General features: G+C 45.0%; 1 protein-coding gene across 2 annotated transcripts in view; it reads left to right on the top strand.

Moving 5' to 3' along the window:
* The window catches only part of LOC119375088 (hepatocyte nuclear factor 4-gamma), a 134283-nt gene extending 126747 nt beyond the window's left edge, over nucleotides 1-7536 (top strand). For both annotated transcript variants that reach the window (XM_037645306.2, XM_037645286.2), the window contains exons 5-7: nucleotides 1007-1247; nucleotides 3979-4248; nucleotides 6629-7536. In XM_037645306.2, the coding sequence (XP_037501234.1) occupies nucleotides 1007-1247; nucleotides 3979-4248; nucleotides 6629-6912 (795 nt within the window). In that variant the 3' untranslated portion in view covers nucleotides 6913-7536. The remainder of the gene's footprint in view (nucleotides 1-1006; nucleotides 1248-3978; nucleotides 4249-6628) is intronic.
* The last annotated feature ends 11186 nt before the right edge of the window (nucleotides 7537-18722 follow it).

The following is an 18722-nucleotide window of genomic DNA, read 5'->3' as shown; positions in this document are numbered from 1 at the left end:
TCATTCAAGTATTTGTTTTACTTTTAGAAGTGCGCAGGTGCCCACGCATTATCTAACGAGCACATGTATTGCCTACATGTTTATGTAGCGTGAAGTACTAGGCAGTTAGGTGCTGCAAAACGAAAAAGAAGAAATAAGAAGAAACACCTGCTCGATCACTGCAGTATTTTTCTTAGCCAGGCCTAACCTAAGGGCATGCGTTAACTGGTGACATGATGCTTCATGCCCACTTTCTGAAGGAAAATTTCTAAATCCGTGGCTTGCTCAAAGCCGCGGATCTTTATTTAGTCCGTTACGATATTCCCCATAACGAAAGAGGACATGTGTTTTGATTTTGCTTTTCAAACGCCCGCCTTAGTGAAGTGCCGCGCAATTTTGCCTTCGTTGTACCTTCAATGCAGCCAGAGAGGTATTGCTGCATTGGTATAAAGGCATCGCACAGCTTCTAAGTTCACTGACCCACTGTGCTCGTTGACTGATGGTGGTAGTGCGGTACACCTTATGCTGTTGCTTGGATTTGAGGTAGTTTCACGTGTTACCTCCAAAACGGCGTAAAATACTTTACATATCTCAATTATAAAAAGAAACAAAAAAAGAACCCTCGGCAATTCTAGCAAAAATCTCGATCCCTCAGAGGTTTTATCTGCATGGTAACGCCATTCTGACAGGGCGTAGGTCGAAATCCCGCTTCGATAATCACCATTTCTGTGGCTCAATAAATATACGTAGCTATCACGCAATACCTCGGAGCACTTTGAAGACGTCGGGATAATAGAGAGAACTAGTTGGTCCTCATTGCTTGTGTGTGTCCGTGCATACATGTCACCGCATAGAATAGTTGGGACGGCAATCGAGAGTTTACTATAGGCATGTGTCCGCTTTCCCGCTTGTTCATTCTGCCTGCCCCTCCCTCCATGCACTTGATGTGAGTCACTCACTAGCGAAAGGCAGACGCTCTTCTCTCTTTGTTCTCAGAACTGACTGCGATGGCACCGTGCCGTCCCAGGTGGCGCTGCTGCGCGCGCACGCTGGCGAGCACCTCCTGCTGGGCCTGGCGCGGCGCTCGATGCACTTAAAGAACGTGTTGCTGCTCGGCAACGACTTCATCATCCCGCGCGTATCTTCCGAGGTTGAGATCAGCCGTATCGGGGCGCGCATCATGGACGAGCTGGTGACGACGCTTAGAGAGGTGCACATCGACGACACCGAGTTTGCCTGCCTCCGAGCCATCGTCTTCTTCGATCCACGTGAGCTGACGACACCGTCGGTACACCTGGCTGCTTGCTGTCGCTCGCTGACTCGTCGCGACCGGGTGGGCCCAACAAAACGGACACCAGTGATTGCGTTTAGCCCTCCTGTTTTAACGCAATTGTTTAACTATCGTTTGACAAGCGCTTAATGGGCTATTTGACACTTGAAAAAGCTGCGAATCGTCGCTGTTGCGTTAGGTCACAGTGGAATGTACACGCCGTGGAGACCCCCATCCGCAACAAGAAAAAGAAGAAAAAAAAAGCAATTGCGATTAAGTGCAGTAACGCACGAACACGAGTTTATTTTCATCGAATGTAAACAATATCAGTAACATATATGATTTGGCCGGAGAAAAAAATAAATAATGGCAGCGCACAGATTTCTAACATTTCTTTAAAAAAATAAATTACTGGGAGCAGGAGGCGTCGTGGGACTGATCACACCGTTGGTTAACTATTTAACCAACATCTGCCAAGCAGCTGTTAATTTATTACTTTACAGGCTTGTCACGATTGCCCGATCGATAAATAGGTCACTGGTGTTCATGGCCAGGGGCGTAGCCAGAAATTTTTCAATACAGAATTTTTTTTCGGGGGTGGGGGAGGGGGAGGGGAGTGTTTCAACCATACTTTATCTGCGTTCGTGATTGCCTTTATGTGTGCGCGTATATATACACATGCAAAATTGAAAATTTTCGGGCAAAGGGGGGAGGGTTCACCCCCCCCCCCCAACCCATCTCCTGCCTCTGCCTACCCCTATGTTCATGGCACCTGGAATACTCACGAGTGAGCTTTTTCATTGTACCTAAAAGAATCGTTATTATCGTTATTATTATTAGGCTTGTTTGCGAATATAAAACTTGGAATGACAGCTGCAAAGAATCTACCTTCGGATTCATGCTAGAGGCCTTCAATAGTGTTCACTTCATTCGCACCGTTGTGACATTAAAGTGAACAATTACATCTTATTCATTGTGAATTGCAGTTAGTTGTGCGAGTGCTCAAGGTCATGACGCGCGCTGACGAAGGAGCGCATCTTCTTGCCCCTTGTCATCCTGCTCCCTGCGTAGCTTTCAGCGCGCTCGCTACTACGAGAGGAGAGAGAAAGCGCTTGAATATACGACAAATCCATGTAACTCCGCTCGTACTTCACGGATTCTAAAAATTTTTGCGGCATGTGATTCGTGAAGCGTCATGCGCTAATAGTGAGACTATTCAATGATAACTCAGAAAAGTGTTGCAGGGCCCTTTTAAGAACTCTTCATGCTTTCGGGTTTGCATGCAGCATCGGCCCTTCTTTGACACCATATTTCAGGGCGCTAATGTCGCTGTGCTTAAGCGTATAGTCAGGGGGTACGTTTCTTTTTTTTTTTTTTCAAATCTCGAGCACTTTATTTGTACCTAGTGAAAAATGAAGGACAGCAGCCGCAGTTAACACAGAACGAAGTAATGCGAACTTCTTCAACATGCTTTGCAACTTCTCCACTGAAGATGTCGCGTTGAAAGCGACACTGCTTGGTTCCTTAATAAATGCTCCCCAGGCTCATGGCAAAAATGACTTGCTTAAGAATGCTAAAGAAACAAGTGAACAGGACATTCGTAATGCACTCGTACATTTTATAACGCTTTACACATATTCGCTGAAACAGCGTTATACTTGATTCTAAGGATCTATCAAGAGCCATACCCACTTTACCGATGTACTTGTTGGCCATTGGTTTAATATCGTTATGATCAGAGGCCAGGATTCTAATCCCATTAAATCACTTTTCAAGCGGAGCCGTTTGTAAGGCATCAGTGCTGAAAACGGAATTTTTCACGACCTCACAAGCTTCAGCCCATAGGCGACCAGAAATACCTAATAAATGACTTGTTGAAATAAATTGCCCTTTACCCAACCATGTTTGTTGTAGGACGCCCACAAAATCAGTGTTACCTGATTGGTGGACGTCACTTACTGAGTTTTTCCGCGAATCATGCTGTCACTTGCGCTTCACTATGATGGTATCGGTTTATGAATGGCGTGAGGTGGCTTCCTGGGTTTGGCGGTTACAAAGAACAAATTGAATTGTTTTTTAATGTTGAGATTATGCCCACGCCGGATATGCAACTTTTGTTCACACGATTTCTGAGCTTGAGTGTGAGAAAAATGTTTGAAACTATGGTGTTGAAAAAATATATATAGTACTGCCAATAGCAACCAAGTTAAATGTTTACATTTGAAGAATTCCATCTTTCGCACTTGTCGCAGGGCTTCAGCAATATAAAAGGCCTTGACGTACTTGCAGAAAATCCCATTGACGTGCTATGTCCCCGGCTACTACCGTCGTTGCGTTTCCCTGCATAGGGAAAAATAAATAAAACTTCTGTGACCGTCTTTAGACAGCCCTGTTGGCATTTGGTTGTTATTTTACTTCAATAATATTTTTCAGGCGCTTTATAACATTTCTATTTCACGATAATCCTATTGAGCAGAATTTGTTTTTTGCTCTATTCGAGTCAAATAAAAAAAAGCAGTCCCCATAAACCGTACCTTTGTCTTTTGTGGCACCTTATTGTGAGCTTTTTGTATCGTTCCTACTAGTTTTGTCGTGCCTCGTTTTATTGTTCTTATGCGGCTCTTTCGTGTTCTTTTTTTATTTTGTGCAGCACCGTGGCACATTGATGATATTGCTTTAGGGGAAGTTCGTAACCGACGTGGACAACTTATTTTGCCTGTATTTTGCAGACACAAAAGGCCTCAGCGAGCCGCACAAAATCAAGGCTCTGCGATATCAGGTGCAGACGAATCTGGAGGATTACATCAACGACCGCCAATACGACTCAAGGGGCCGTTTTGGTGAAATTATGCTGATGCTGCCGACGCTGCAAAGCATAACGTGGCAGATGATCGAGCAGATCCAGTTCGCCAAGCTCTTCGGAATGGCCAAGGTCGATAACCTGCTGCAAGAGATGCTGCTGGGAGGCATGGTCGGACCACAGGCGTTCTACAACCAAAGTGAGCAGGACTTTGACCTCCGCGCTACGGTGGGAAGGGTTCGCGCATCTTGAGGAGCCTTGTTCGTATCTTCGGCGGCAATTATTGTGAGAACAGAAAGCAGAGGCGCTCGTCTACTGGCAAAGGTGTTGGAGCGGTGGAAAGTAAAATGGTGCGTGGCTCACTATGGGCGCTCCGAACCTTGTGAATGGAAAATAAAAATTAACTTCTTTACTCGTGACACAAAAAGCGCATGCCTTTCCAGTTAACAGGAACATCCCGTGTGCCCAATAAAAAAGAACGCTTTGGTAAGAAATTTGGCGCTGCACAGCGAGAACATATGTGGCACAATGTAAAATGCCGAGTGACCCATATAGAACGAATTACCCTATCTTCCTTGCAACTATATACAGCGGCGAAGTTCAGCGTATTCATGATCCTTGGAAGATCGATCGATTTCGTTTATTGCACCGAAAGTGTTAATTAACTGTACTAAAACGAAGTCAAACCCCACTCAGCTAAATATATTAAAAGTAATGTTGTTTTACTTGCCGAAAAAAAAAAGTCTCAACATTCACAATCGCGTGGGCGCTAAAGTTTGAGGAAAATATGTTGCTCCCTCGAGGACCTTTCACTTCTGAGAAGGGTTAAAGCAACAGTCCAACCAAGCGTCCTTTGTTTTTCTTCCCACGGTTCCAATTTCCCCCAGCGTTAGTTTTTGAGTGCTGGCGCTTGCGAAACGGCGTTAATTGCCTCTTTAATGAACCACCATGCGTCTGGCTTACTAGCAGTGTTTTAACGCTTTAAAATTTCGAGCAATGTCCGTCCGAAGCCTGAAACGGTTCCTGACTCAATGCAGAAGATTATAATATATGGTGTGCTGCAGGCACCGGAGCGTTTGAATCGCATTCGATAGAATGAACTATTCATGCAGACTTGGTACCGATGCCTGATTCCCGACGTTCTACAAGTGCGCGCCAAGATAGCAAGATAATGGCATTGCAACTATGGCAAATAAGTTGGCACATGTTGACTAGTAGCTGTCGCAATCACTCCATTTTGTTGGAGATTAATCGCGTACGTAACAGACTGAGGCCTCGGCAACGCAAATGGAAGTATGCCGGCCTACACGAGCCTTGGTATCCGCTAAGAGCAATCGTTATGATTATGTAATAACCACTAGTGAGTTATGGGCTGTTACATTATATCCAAGGGTCTTTCGCAGTCCCTTCTTGTCTATATAGCCCGAGACTCGCAGTGTACCTAGACGGGAAGTGCATCTGTCTCCCACGGTCCTAGGCGTTGTTTGTAGGAGAGAAGGATGGGGGCGCGCACGATCGCGGCCTTTCTTTGTATGTCTGATCCCGAACGAGACTAAACACTGCCCTTCCCCTTAGCTGAAAACGACCGGGTAACCGCGGCGTGTTTGTGTCATCGCCCTCATCCTAATTCAAAACTACGAGCAGAATGGATGCACAGGAAACAGTCCTCCTCCGTGCTTTGTTCTTTTGATCTATACTCTGAAGCATCTAAAGGTTCGGTGGCAGAGCGAAGTAGAGGAAACAGGCGTGAAAGCATGCAGGCTCTTGAGTTGTCACTGCCGTTTGTTCCTGCTTCGAAGTAGAAACGTGCACACAGCTTTTCTGATGGAATTAAAGTATTGCTGTGAGAAGGCAACTGTTCAGTTTCTGGTCGTTGGGTGCTTTAAGCTCGAGCATGCTTGCAATGGAAACTGTTCTTTTTTTTTTTTCTGCAAGAACTTACGTCATCATCAGCAAGGACTTCCTCCCGTGATCTGTACGTCATTGTAGTGTATCTTTCCTTCTCTGTTCACCTTCAAATGGTGATCTTTATGTGTGCATCGCTCGTGCGCAAGTTTTCGCGGGAAGTGTGGTTACCAACTAGGGAAAGCGCGATGGTTGAGTCTCAACAAGACGCAACAGGGTAGAATACAGTTTTTCTGGATAGAAAATAGCAGTTATATAATAAATGAAACTATGAAAGTGACCAGAACGCTTTCTATTGCAAACGAAAGAAATCTTGAAAAGAATGCATTTCGATAGCACCTTTCTTGCGGCAGTTCACTGCTGGAACTCTCCGTAAAATAGTGCCCGGTATGACAAGAAACCTTATCCGTACGGTTGCTTTTATACAAATAAATAAATAAATAAATAAATAAATAAATAAATAAATAAATAAATAAATAAATAAATAAATAAATAAATAAATAAATCCACGTATTCGCGCTTTGTCTGGTCACCAGCGTGTCCAATGCTCCACTGCGTCACACAAGACCCTTCCTTCTCACAAATTACACACTAAGAAACCAACCAGGAGGCCGCCATCATGTTCCCCTCAAATGACGCCTAGTTACGTGGCTGCACGCTTGCGGGTTTCGCAGGCGCATCGCCGGACTGCCCGTCAGTAGCGTCGACCTCGCCCCTGTCGCTTTCGAGCAGCGTCATCCACCAGTCCATCCTGCAGAGCAACGCGGGACTCGAGAACCTCGCGAATGGCCACCAGGGCCGTCGCTGTGACAGCAACGAGCTGAGCGCCGGCGGCGGCCGACCACAGCCGGACACCCCGATACCATCGCCGCCCGAGCCGGCCCCCTTCAAGCCCATGCAAGATCTCGGCGTCCAGGCGTTCAAGACTGAGGTGCTGGAGACCGAGTCCACGTACTGAGTGCGTGCCTGTGCCTGCATGCATACGTGACATGCTGCACGGTCGTATCCGTACGAGTTGCCTCACTCACAGACACACACACTGCCGATGGCTGCGGCTGGACTCTGCTAGGGGCTGAGGCTTTCTAATGTACAAAGAAGCAAAAATCAACGCAAGCGTTTAGCTCTCGTAGCTTACGCCTTTTAACGTTCCGAAGGGAACGTACCGCTGTGTTTGCCAAGGACAAGGTGATACAAAGTATTTTCCTCTCAACACTTGAGTCCTCACGCAAGTCAATCTGTATTATAGAAGAAAATAATCGCTCTATTTCTGCATGCGAAATGACTGTCAAAGTAGCAGTTTGCGAGACTATCGATGTGTAAGTATTCTCCCATCATTTACTGTTTTTACCCTTCGAACAGGAGGCGGTTGGTAAAACACACCAACTGCCCAGCATCTGAGAGCCTTGACGTGGCTTCGAAGTGTTCAGTGCTTAAAAGCAAACTGGTCATTTTACATATCTGGTCATATTGTGAAGAAGAATGATTCACCGAGTGCCTTTCATACATACTTTTATTATATTGAGGGTACTTTAGAGTATTCTCGTGCGTATGCATGCGATTTCAATAAAGTATATTGTATTTTCCTACATCCTGCTTAAGTGGAATTATGCGTTCCACTGAAACGCTGTGACTGAGTGTGAAACTGCGTTTTTCTTCCAAGAGAAATGGAAGTACAAGTTTTAGCAGATGCATGTTGCTTTCTTCCCGACTTGTCCAGAGCCTGCAGGAGCTGTTAGAATAGTTTCGCGTTGCTGTGATGAATGACAGCATTAAACATCTTTATTACGCTATTCACAAAAAAAAAAAAAAAAAATCGGCTCAGCTCCCCTCCGTGAAAGCCGTGGAATCAGCGGAGTTGATAGCCCCTATCGTCAGGCTATTGCATTTCTCTGTTTTGCAAGTCTTTTCCAAGCATACCTGTGTTCTATCATTGTTCTTTATTTGTTACTCTATGTTAAGATATGTAGTGGTAGAAGTGCTTTATTGTACTATTGCATCTGCTGTCTCCCCTTTCGTCAGCCATTACATTTTGCTCCCAAGTTTCGGCAGTATACATTAAGATTTATTTGTTCTTCAGGTTAAGCCATATAGATCCCGCGCGGCGATATGCTCATTCACAGCCGCGCTTGGAACGCTACGGTACCGTTACAGTGCGACTGTGGCCCATTCCGACCGGCCACTTGCCCAAAACGCATTATTGCTATCCCGGATGCACTGGATACGCTGTTGCTGTGCATGAAATTTGTCCGCCTCGCAAAGGAAGTTTGGCGAGGCGTCGTCGCATGTCCTACACCCTCGCCCCATCCGAGTGAGCGTACAACCAGCGTTAGTACAACGACGCTCCTCGCCTTCTCCCCCTCCGAGGGATCCTCTCTATCGCCACTCTCGGCGAGGCGCAGCCCTTTCCCCTTTTTACGGAAAATCACTCGCGGCACACCATAAGGCCACTTGACCCAGCGGAGAACTTGCGAGAGCACCTGCTGTGCGCTCTGCGTGACGGCCAAGGACATTCCACGGACATGGAATGTCTCTGGGGATGAGGGGGGGGGGGGGGGAAGAAGAAGGAGAGGAAGAGGCAACACACATGAATTAAGGCATTTCTGTGTGTTGGCACTAATCTTGATTTTTTATTTTCAGAACTCATAGAAAATCACCATTTTTGAAATCGTCTGTGATATGAATGATGCATTATAGTTTCTATTTCCGAGCACGCAATATACGGGGGTAAAATAAAACTGCTGCGATAAAGAAGCAGTAGAGATAAAAATGAAAACCAGTCCATTTTAGGTTAACCCCATGAACAGAATTTTATGGCACTGAGACTAGAAAAATGATCGTCTGACCGCGCACTCTGTGGAGTAACAGTATCAAGGTCTCTATACTCAGGCGTCTCTTTACAAACGAAAAACTTTTGGTAGGTAGGGGGGAAAAAAACATCGAACATCTAGAGTATTAACAAGATTACGTAAGCATGCTGGCTTTTGCCGCCAGTTGTATTTGTTAAGTTGCCTTATCGGAAATTTCTCGTGATCAGAAAAACAAGGTATAGCTTCTCTATCTTTACGCGCATAGTACCAATGCAAAGACACAAACTGAAGGCGTCACTTTTATTGAATCCATAGCGGCTCTTTATTTACACCATATTCTAATCGTTTTGGTTGCCAAGCTGCACTTCGCTCAACTGCTATTGCATAACACAAGTACGGATTCTAAGAATAACCTGCCGGTAGTGGGCCTGCGGAAGACTAATTCTGTTCAGCTAACGAAGGGTGATGACCGGAGTGTGAAAGAGACAATTCCTTCGGAGTTACTCACTTGCTAGCCCAGAAACGTGCTTCATTCACGCCAGATTTTTTTAAGTTACAGTTTGATGTTTTCCTTAAAAAACGATAAGCAAATATAGGAAGTTGGATAATAAACCTGTATTATTGGGGGAAAAGGAAAAAAAAGCGAAATAATTGTGTAATTTCGCAGATCGGGAATTGGATGTCATGCTAAGCCTTGGTGTTATGGTAAATGAGCAGACAGCTAGTTGTTCTCGCTTGCTTGCTCTGGCTCTGCCATTGCCACGTAACCTGCCGTGAATGCGTCTGGTGTTTGATAAATAAGTGGTACTCCTAAAGGCCTCGTTTTATTTGGTGGAGGCACTGGTCCTTTATGATGCTAGAATTTCGAAGGCCGCACGTTAACTCTACTTGCTGCCATGGCCACGAAGAGCCACAGGTTGCCTCTCCGGCGCCAGCTACTCCGACTGTTGTCTGCTCCGCCGGCCAAACTAGGTCTGTATCATTTAAAAACTTCAGGAGCATTCGAGACACCTCCTTTCTGAATGTCGAATATCCATACGGAAATATCATTCATTCTGGCATTTAAACACTCAGAAGGAGTGACGAAGAATGGGCACATTGAGTGCCCTGTTGCCCAAGACAAGCTGAGATGTATAAGGAACTTCAAGGCACATACCAATCTTTAGGCTTTGTCCAACATAAAAATCTGTATGTATACCTTAAAAAAGTGGGAGCTGGAGTGCTATGCGGGATGGCCCGAGCTTCTCGTGAACACGAGCTTGCTCCGAGCTCGCACTACGGCGGTCATGACAGGAGAACAGTGCGAAGCGGGCGAAAGCAGCGTTGAGAAAAACGGCTACAAAAACGCGCATGTCGTCAAAAACACGTGTGCGGCATTTGCGGCGGTTTCCAAAAGAACACCGCGTGCGAACGCGTCAGCTCCGCCATTCAGTTAACATCGAGTATTTCAGTTAACTATCGAGTATTTAAGATAAATAATTGCACAGGTTACGGTTATTTACAATACACGTCCGAAGATTTTTCTGCGGTAACGAATTGGTAGACGCAATGTATGCACAAACAAGCAAAATAGCAACATTTCTTGCCGCGAGTGTCATCAGGGCACTCGCTTCATGGCGGCAACGCGGCTGTGAGTGGTACGTCATGAGCGCAGTGAATTTGAATGCAAGACCATGTAGCGGCGTGATTAAAGAACCTTTCCTTCTTCGTGCGTATGTGCATCGTCTGTGCGATAGCTCGTTATCTGAATCGTGCCGCTCGTTGGCGTTGTGGCGTGAGCACTGCACCTCGACAATAGCAAACGCGGTGGGTGGGAGCGTTCCTTTCCGTGGGCGTCTGTTAATCAAACGGATTAACATTAACACGCGAATTCGGCTGCAAACTCGTTGATTCTGAGAAGGCCCCAGTTCAACTTGTGATTGTTAATAGCGTCGGTGTGACTGTCAAGCTTTCCACGCGGCGGACGCTAAGTAGCAGCTTCTTTGCATATAAAAAATGTGGTCCGCTTGCGCTAGTGGTGCAAGGCTGGACCCATAAGCGGAGCTTGTGATCAGCTAGCTTCTTCCAGCCCCCGCCCCCCCTTTTTAGATGGCTCAACGTCTACTGAGTCTCCTCGGCTTCCAGCTTCTTACGTAGCTCAACGTCAACTCAGTCTGCTCGGTCTGCTGAGCTGCTTCGGAGTGAAGACCATGTCAGCTAGGTCTCAATTTTCTTGGTATTAACTTGCTTAATTAGTAAGGTCGTGATATTGAATAGCTTATTTTTAATTATCATTGTTTCAATTAACAGTACCTTTATTAGCTCACGCTTAATGAGCAAGACTCTAATCAGCATGGATCTAATTAGCAGTCTTAATGAGAATGAGCTCTATTGGCAAAGTCTTAATGAGCTTGGCATTCATTAATCTAATTGTAATTAACGCCGTCATAATTAACGTGGTCTTAATTAGATCGGTATCTCATGGTATGGCTTAATTAGCATGGTCTTAATTGACATGTTCTTAGTAAGACGTGGCTTAGTAAGCTTGGTCTTCGAATGATTTGGCTTAATTAGTCTGGGAATAGCATATGTCTTGGCCTATTTATCTTGTTCTATCGCCTAGCTAATTAGCTAATCAGCCGGGCGCACGTGTTCGGGGAGCGAGCATAAGATGAAGAAGAGGACGAAGAGAGCGCTCGTCAGCAGAGCAACGCGCTAGAAGGTAGAGGCCGATCATAATGACCATTACGATGATACACGTGGCCTCAGCGATTAGTTCCGGCCGCGCGCTGTTGAAAGGCGCTCGGGTGGAGTTGATCGCGGAGGCCATGGTACTAATTATTCTTAAGAATATTGGGTGCAGGCATAAAACGCTTGAAAATTAATTTAAACAGCCCGTGCCTCTAAAAAAAACATTAGTAAATATTTCTGACACTTGAATGGGTGCACTTCTGCACACAGTGGAATGACAAACAAATGAAAGAAGATGCCGCTATAGTTTGAAGACGCTACCCAACTTTGTCGACCGCCCTTGATGTGACGCCGCATTCCATCGTAATCAATGGACCACGGCGCGCGCTGAGGGCTGGATTTGACCTTTTCGTACTATTAGTTCGTTCAAAATGGAGTGTCGCCAGAGCTCGGAGAGATTCCGAGTTTCGCCAAACTCTGGCCGTCCTGCATAGCCCCCATGTACACTAGTCGCTCTTAACGTGGGAGAAATCGTACGTAGGGGAGAGGAGGTGCATGAACATGAGGTTTGGAGAACACGAGTGGTCTTTGCCCAGGACTCCCAAGATAACATTTTCCACCGCACTGCCGAGATTATGGGTGCGATCCGGATTTCTAGAACGCGTTAGTTCTTCAAAAGAGAGCAGATTCTTCTGTTTAGGACGATGTAGGGCTTCCTATAAAGAGGCGAGAAGATGCGTGCAATAGCCAGCTTTAAATTAATATTTCATACCGGCCGCGGCGGCCGCATTTTCGATGGAGGCGAAAATGCTAGAGGCCCGTGTACTTAGATTTAGATTTAAGTGCACGTTAAAGAACCCCAGGTGGTCAAAATTTCCGGAGCCCTCCACTGCGGCGTCTCTCATAATCATATCGTGGTTTTGGGACGTTAAACCCCAACAGTCAACAGTCAGTAAATTAATATTTCTGACAAGGAGTGTGCGTGTTTATGCTCCACGCGACACAAAGTGCTAATTTACGCTGGTGTCCGCATATATTAACCCGAAAGCATTTCTTGGCTAGGTTGACGAAAGCCGGCACCCAGCTGGCATCCGCGAAAGGCGTGCCCGAAAGGCGCGTGACCTTTCCCACAGTAACTGGCTCCGGCGTCAACAACTGCCGCAGCAACCCCGTGCAGCCGCGGCCGCGTTTCTTGGCTAGGTGGGCGAAAGCGCGCACCCGGCTGGCGTCACCGCAGCGACACTCTGCGCGCGCTCCACATGCTGCAGCAAGCAGCCGTGGCGCATAGGAGAGGAGAATGCAGACTTTGCAGCACCCCTCCTTAACAACAACCTAGCCGAAAGAAGCGCTTTCGTGTTCTCATGAGAACATGCTTAAATATAGGGATCCTCTGCAAGTTTTTTTATGTTACGAACTGAACAAACGGTGAAAGGCGGGCTATAGTTGGTACATGTTTTTAAAGAAAGAATAAACAGCGCAGATACACGTCCCGTATCTGCGCTGTTTATTTCTTGTTTTATGTTATTTTTTTAATGTATCATTATGCTTTTTTTTTCACGTTTTCCATTGCCAACACAAATGGCAACACGTCGCTCTGGTAGGGCGCTATTTAAAGCTGTTTGCGTGTTTCCAATAGACCAAGTTGTAATTCCGTAAATCTTCTTCATTTGCGTCTTGTCCTGCCGCGTTGTTCGAAAGAAGCTAGCGGTATGTTAAAAAGAAAGTGAACGAATACACAACGACCCAAAGAATGAAAGGTTGAACTGCAGCAAGTATTCGTAGCGCTACAGGGCTCACAGTTTAATTGAATAGATGGTTGCGAAGTGCAGAATGTTTTCCTGAAGGATGAGTAACGCCACCTAAAGGGACTGACAACTAGTTTCTGTGGAACCAGTTCTTATTACGCGCAACGGAAAGCTTACTTGCCTGCGGTATCCAATCGCACCATGTAAATGCGGAAAACGCCGTGGAATAATTTTCTCAAGCACCCCGTCCGTCCCGTTAACCGGCAAAGAATTTTCATTTTTTACATGTCACATAAGGTGTGAACTTGACAATGCTAACGTTATTCGTATTCCTTTTCGTGTGTATTTTTTTTGTTTGTTTCTTGGAGAGTCTTTGATAAGCAATATGTAGAAAAGGAAGAAAGGGGCCACTCTGTGCGCATATCAGGTGCGGTGGCTGAAGTCGTGCATGTAATATATGTGTATGCTTCGAATTTTAAATTTACATCTTGCTGAAAGTTGGCGCACGTGTTGTGTTCTGGTTTATACTCATCTGCTCAAGCGTTTTGCATAATCGTCCTGTCAAACCAAGGCCGAAGCACAGCGCTCGTGAAACTGATGTTTACTACGATAGGTATGTACGAGTGTTAAAGCTACAAACCTTAGTTCATACAGCTCTGTAATTCATTGCTATTGCTGTCAGTGTTACGTCTTAAGGGACAAACTGCGACTTTACTCGTTAGTAAACGGCATAGCCTCACTGCGGCGCCACATGGCAGCGAGAATACAGCCGAGGGGCGAACTGCAGAGTTGTTTAATTGGTTATGATCCTGGCGGACTTTAAAGGGCAGCTTCTAAAAGGGTTCCAATGAGTGCGATGTCACATAGACGAAGATAACTTTTCTGAAACATACGACTATCTAGATTTTCTGCGGAAACAAAGTTGGTTTTCCTATAGGCGGAGGTAAAGTGATGCGCGGGAGCGGTTTATCGTGAACAACTTAAAAATCCGATGTCGGTAGTATCCAGCATTCTTCGAACATACGTCATCACGATAGAACGACAGAGGATCACGTATGGTGTGTGCCGATGGAACGGGCATCATCAGGAACGCGTCAATCGAGTTCGCAGTCCACGCGAGTTTCGTACATTTTTTTTTTTTTTTTGCCGCCATCAGTGATGACAGACCAATAGCGATAGGCGGTGTATGGTTTCGCTCGGCAGTGCGGGAAGGGTGATCAGGGGAGACTGTATGGAACACTTTATTTGGCCCTGCCGGCGCTTCAGTGTAGAAAGGAAGACTCTGCTAGAAAGACTACAAGAAAGAGGATTTCCGAGCGTGTCTGCGTAGCAGATAATGTTCCCCGAATGACCGAGAATAGTGCGCAAAGAGGTTTCGTGCCTTCTAGTTCAATATTTATGCGTCCTTACGCTTGCAGACATTTGGTAGCGGGCCGCCGCGGTGGTAGAGTGGTTACGATGGTCCCAACGCTGACCCGTAGGTCCTGGGTTGGATCCCGGCAGCGGCAGTCGCATTTTCGATTAAAATTCGACCAGAGGCCCGTGTACTTAGTTTTAGGTGCACGTTAAAGGACCCCAGGTGGTCGAAATTTCCGGAGTCCTCCACTACGGCGTGCCTCATAATCATATTTTTATTTATTTATTTATTTATTTATTTATTTATTTATTTATTTATTTATTTATTTATTCAAAATGCCTTACAGGCCCATTAAAGGACATTGAGTAAAGGGGGCATCAGTATATACATCGCAAAAAATACAGACAAAAAGTAAAAAACAAAGAAAAAAAAATACAAATGATAAACAGCAAGGTGCAACAAAGTTATACAATAGAAAAACGCAACGAAATCAGGTTATCAAGAAAAGCTTCACGATTAGAGATGGATACAATGTGATCTGGAAGGCCGTTCCAATGTGCTATGGCTCGAGGTAATGGTGATGAGTTAAATGCCTGTGTGTGACCATGAATGCGCATGAAACTACGTGCGTTGTAACTACTGGGCCCGTAAGACCCCAGTAGTTACTATTATTATTTGGGCACATCAACAGCGAAAGAAAAAGAGTTGGGGAAATTAACTGCACAAATTGCCAGGATAACATCGTCTGTAAAGAATACCCAAAACAACCAACCAACCAACGAAGCGAACATGTCCGTAACAACGTGAAAAATAAGAAAAGTAAAAAGTGTTCTCAAGTCATGTAAAACGAATACAAAATGCACCTCTAGATAAGTGTACCCACCATTCCTTTTGTAAGTAATGTAGATGGCAGATCGCACTGGAAAGCATACCACTGCCACTCGGCAACGCTGGTCTGATACCGTGTCAGGAAGACTCGGTGATCGCCGAAAAAATATCAAGAACAGTCTAGTGACCTGCACAAAGTGTTTCGCTATATGGCTCATATTCCAGTGTGCTCTGTATAGTACATAACTAGTGAAAAAATTATAGAAATGACACCTCGTTAGTGAGCAATGTCAAGGAAAGACTTTAAGTGTTGCCGTCAGACTGACACTTATTTAGCCATCTTTCCTTCACCCTGCATTCGCTACGCACTCATGAACACTGCTGCCGCCTCGGTTTTGCTTTCGCTTATTGCATTTTCCTAAATGGGCGACTGGGCGATTTTTTTTTTTTGGTTGTCCAATGCTGCAGAGCTCATTTCCAAGAAACCTAATTGCGGTAAATTATTTTAGTGAGAAATTGAATAACGCTTTCAATTTTTAAAGAAAGCCATACCGTATGCATTTTCTTTCATCTCATGTAGGTATAGTCTGTCTTTGATTGTCTTGAGATGCTTGACGAACGTTCGGGAAATTAGCGCGCTCCAACTTGGTCCTCGGCAATGACCCGGTTTGTTTACATTGCTATCTGGGTAGGGAGAAATAAATATCGACCGAGCGTCTAGCGAAAGCTGAATATACCAACCCAGTTATATTGAAGCTTTGCTACTTGAAAAGGGAGGATTGGGATGATGTGAAGAGGATAAGCAAATAAAAAGAAAGGCAGATCAAGCGGAGATAATGAAAGATCAAATAATGTCTGCAACTTTCAACTCCGAATGATCCAGACATATGGCGGGATCTTTTGAAACTACATTTTTATCGTTATGGATTCCTAATCTCACAGGTAGAGAATCCTCGTTCTCAGTAGTTGGTCTCTTTCAAAAAAGAAAAAAAAAAGAAAAGAAAGGTTCTCGTTATGTCCTTTCAGACTTTGCTGATCGGTAAAGCAGGTTGGCGCCAGTGTAACGTGACATAAGCTGTACGTGTGAATCATTATCATCAACAGCTTATTCTACGACAGGACGAAAGCCCGTCTCAATAATCTCCACTTTGCCCTAACATGTGCGAGTTGACGCCGTTTTATCCCAGCTAGCTTCTTAATTTCATCGCTCCGTCTAACTCCCTGCCGTTCTGGGCTGCGTACATCCCATCCATTGGTAACTACTCCGCTGCTCTTACTAACCACCGGATGTCTTTCCTACGCATTTCACGGGCCGCCCAGGTTCATTTGTTTCGCTTAATGTCAACTAGAATATCGACTACCTCCGTTTGTTCTCTGATCAATTCTGCTGTCTCCCGACCTCTTGATGTTGCGCCTATCCTCTTCCGTTCCATCGCACGCTACGCGGTAGCTAATTGTTCTCTCAAATTTCTGTGTTATCCTCCAAGTTTCAGCCTTTTATCTTAGTACTGTCGATATTTAATGATTGTACACTTCTCGCTTTAGGGACAACGGTAAATTACCTGTCAAGATTTGGGAATGTCTGCCGTATGCGCGCCAGCCCATCCCCATTGTTCGGTGAATTTCCTTTCCGTGAGTAGGATCCCCTGTTAGTAATTGACTTCAGACGGATGGTTTCAAAACCTGAGATGTTCTTTCGCCAGGATATCGAGCCTTGTTTTTATCTTCAGGATATTAATTTTCAGCCCTACTTTAATACTTTCTCGGTTTAGGCCTTCTTTTTCCCCCGGTCTAGTCTCTGAATATTTCTTCTAAGAACGCAGTGAACAACACTGCAGAGATCATATCTCCTTGAGCGAATTTCAAGTTCGTTCTAGTAGTAAGAAAAGGTTTGTTGGGAAGAAAAGAACTGTTCATAACGTGTTTTTTTTTAACGAAATCTTTCTTTGGCACAAAAAGAAAATTTTATGGCTTGGTGTTCCCATGCTGAAGGTCGCTATTCCCGGCGCTTATATGATATAGTGACAATCTTGCAAAAGAACAGCGCGCGCAGAGTGGCTGGGAACCCGAGTATGCGAATTTCCAAACCGGGACGAGATTATCGCAGCGCTGGAAATGTCTATCTGAGGCTAAAATTATGTTATAAGCATCACGACATCGGACTCTGAGGACGGCTGGCTCTCGAATAAAGCTTGTTGCCGAAACCTGAACACGAAGCTTCGCTCGGATTATCACGGCCAATTGTAAAAGGCCGTGATTATCCACTCGCTGGCCCGTTAGAGACAAGTGAAACAATTGTTTCAACACTGAGCCCAAGCAACCAAAGTGAAGAAACGCTAGCTGTAATTGATAGAAATAAGCGAATAGACTCCAAATCAAGAAGAAGAAACGCAGCGAAAAGTGTCGCTAGCAACACGGCGACTAATCTGAAACGGTGAAACGGCGACTAGTGTTAAGAGGTTTGTTGTTGGCGACATCTTGAGCAGTTGTGATGACAAATCGTCACGTATTTCCAAAGAATGTTGCGACAGGGCAGCGCAGTAGAGCCCACGCCATTATACCGCTGAATTCCTTGCTCTTTTGTTGAATTTAGGTCAGAGAGACATCTTCTTTTAATTGATATAAGCTGTCAACACAAAATTCTCGGCATTGTTTAGCGTAGATGCCCTTCTCATAAGCGCTATTAGTCTGCTGTTGCTACATGTAGCTGTGTACGCCGCGCGTGCCTACAAGAGCCTCCAGCAGCGGAACTGCCGCCGAAGTGGGGGCGAAGTGGCATGAAACGTTGCCGTGCGTGTCTTGGATGTCACTTATATTAAATGCCAGTAAAGATTTCTATTAACTGTGCTACGATTTGAGTTGCATATTTTACATCGATCATTTCAATCCAAACGGTAAGGCAGAAGACACATTGCATGCAGTTTTCTGAATATTTTGATTTTCGTTTTTGGGAAGGTTTAAACATTCATTATGAACTATAGGAGAACGCACTTTGAGAAATATAATCCAGCATTTATTTTAGATTAGGCATATGATTCTACTTAAAGTCGTGAGTCTCATCGTAAAATATGGCACATAGTGGCGAGCTTTCTGAGGGACACTTCTTACTCAAGGTAAATTGAGAGAATAAATCTGTGACTTAAAAGGCAGACATCCCCTTCTGGTTACTTTTCGACATTCTGTTTTATTTTTTGTGCAACAACAGCAAGGTCACTTGTGATCACCTTACCCGCAATGTTTATTAAAGCTCCTGTAACGCCAATGAGAGGCTCCAAGTAAGAAACACCGTACATTTTAACGATCCATGCCGCCGTGAGAATAAATGTACACCACGGGCTCGAGCGTTTTTTTTTATTGATAT

The sequence above is a fragment of the Rhipicephalus sanguineus genome, chromosome 1 (assembly GCF_013339695.2).
Source record: "Rhipicephalus sanguineus isolate Rsan-2018 chromosome 1, BIME_Rsan_1.4, whole genome shotgun sequence".
Classification (NCBI taxonomy): Eukaryota; Metazoa; Arthropoda; class Arachnida; order Ixodida; family Ixodidae; genus Rhipicephalus; species Rhipicephalus sanguineus.
Note: the sequence above shows the minus strand (reverse complement) of the source record. Positions and strands in the feature narration are given on the sequence as shown.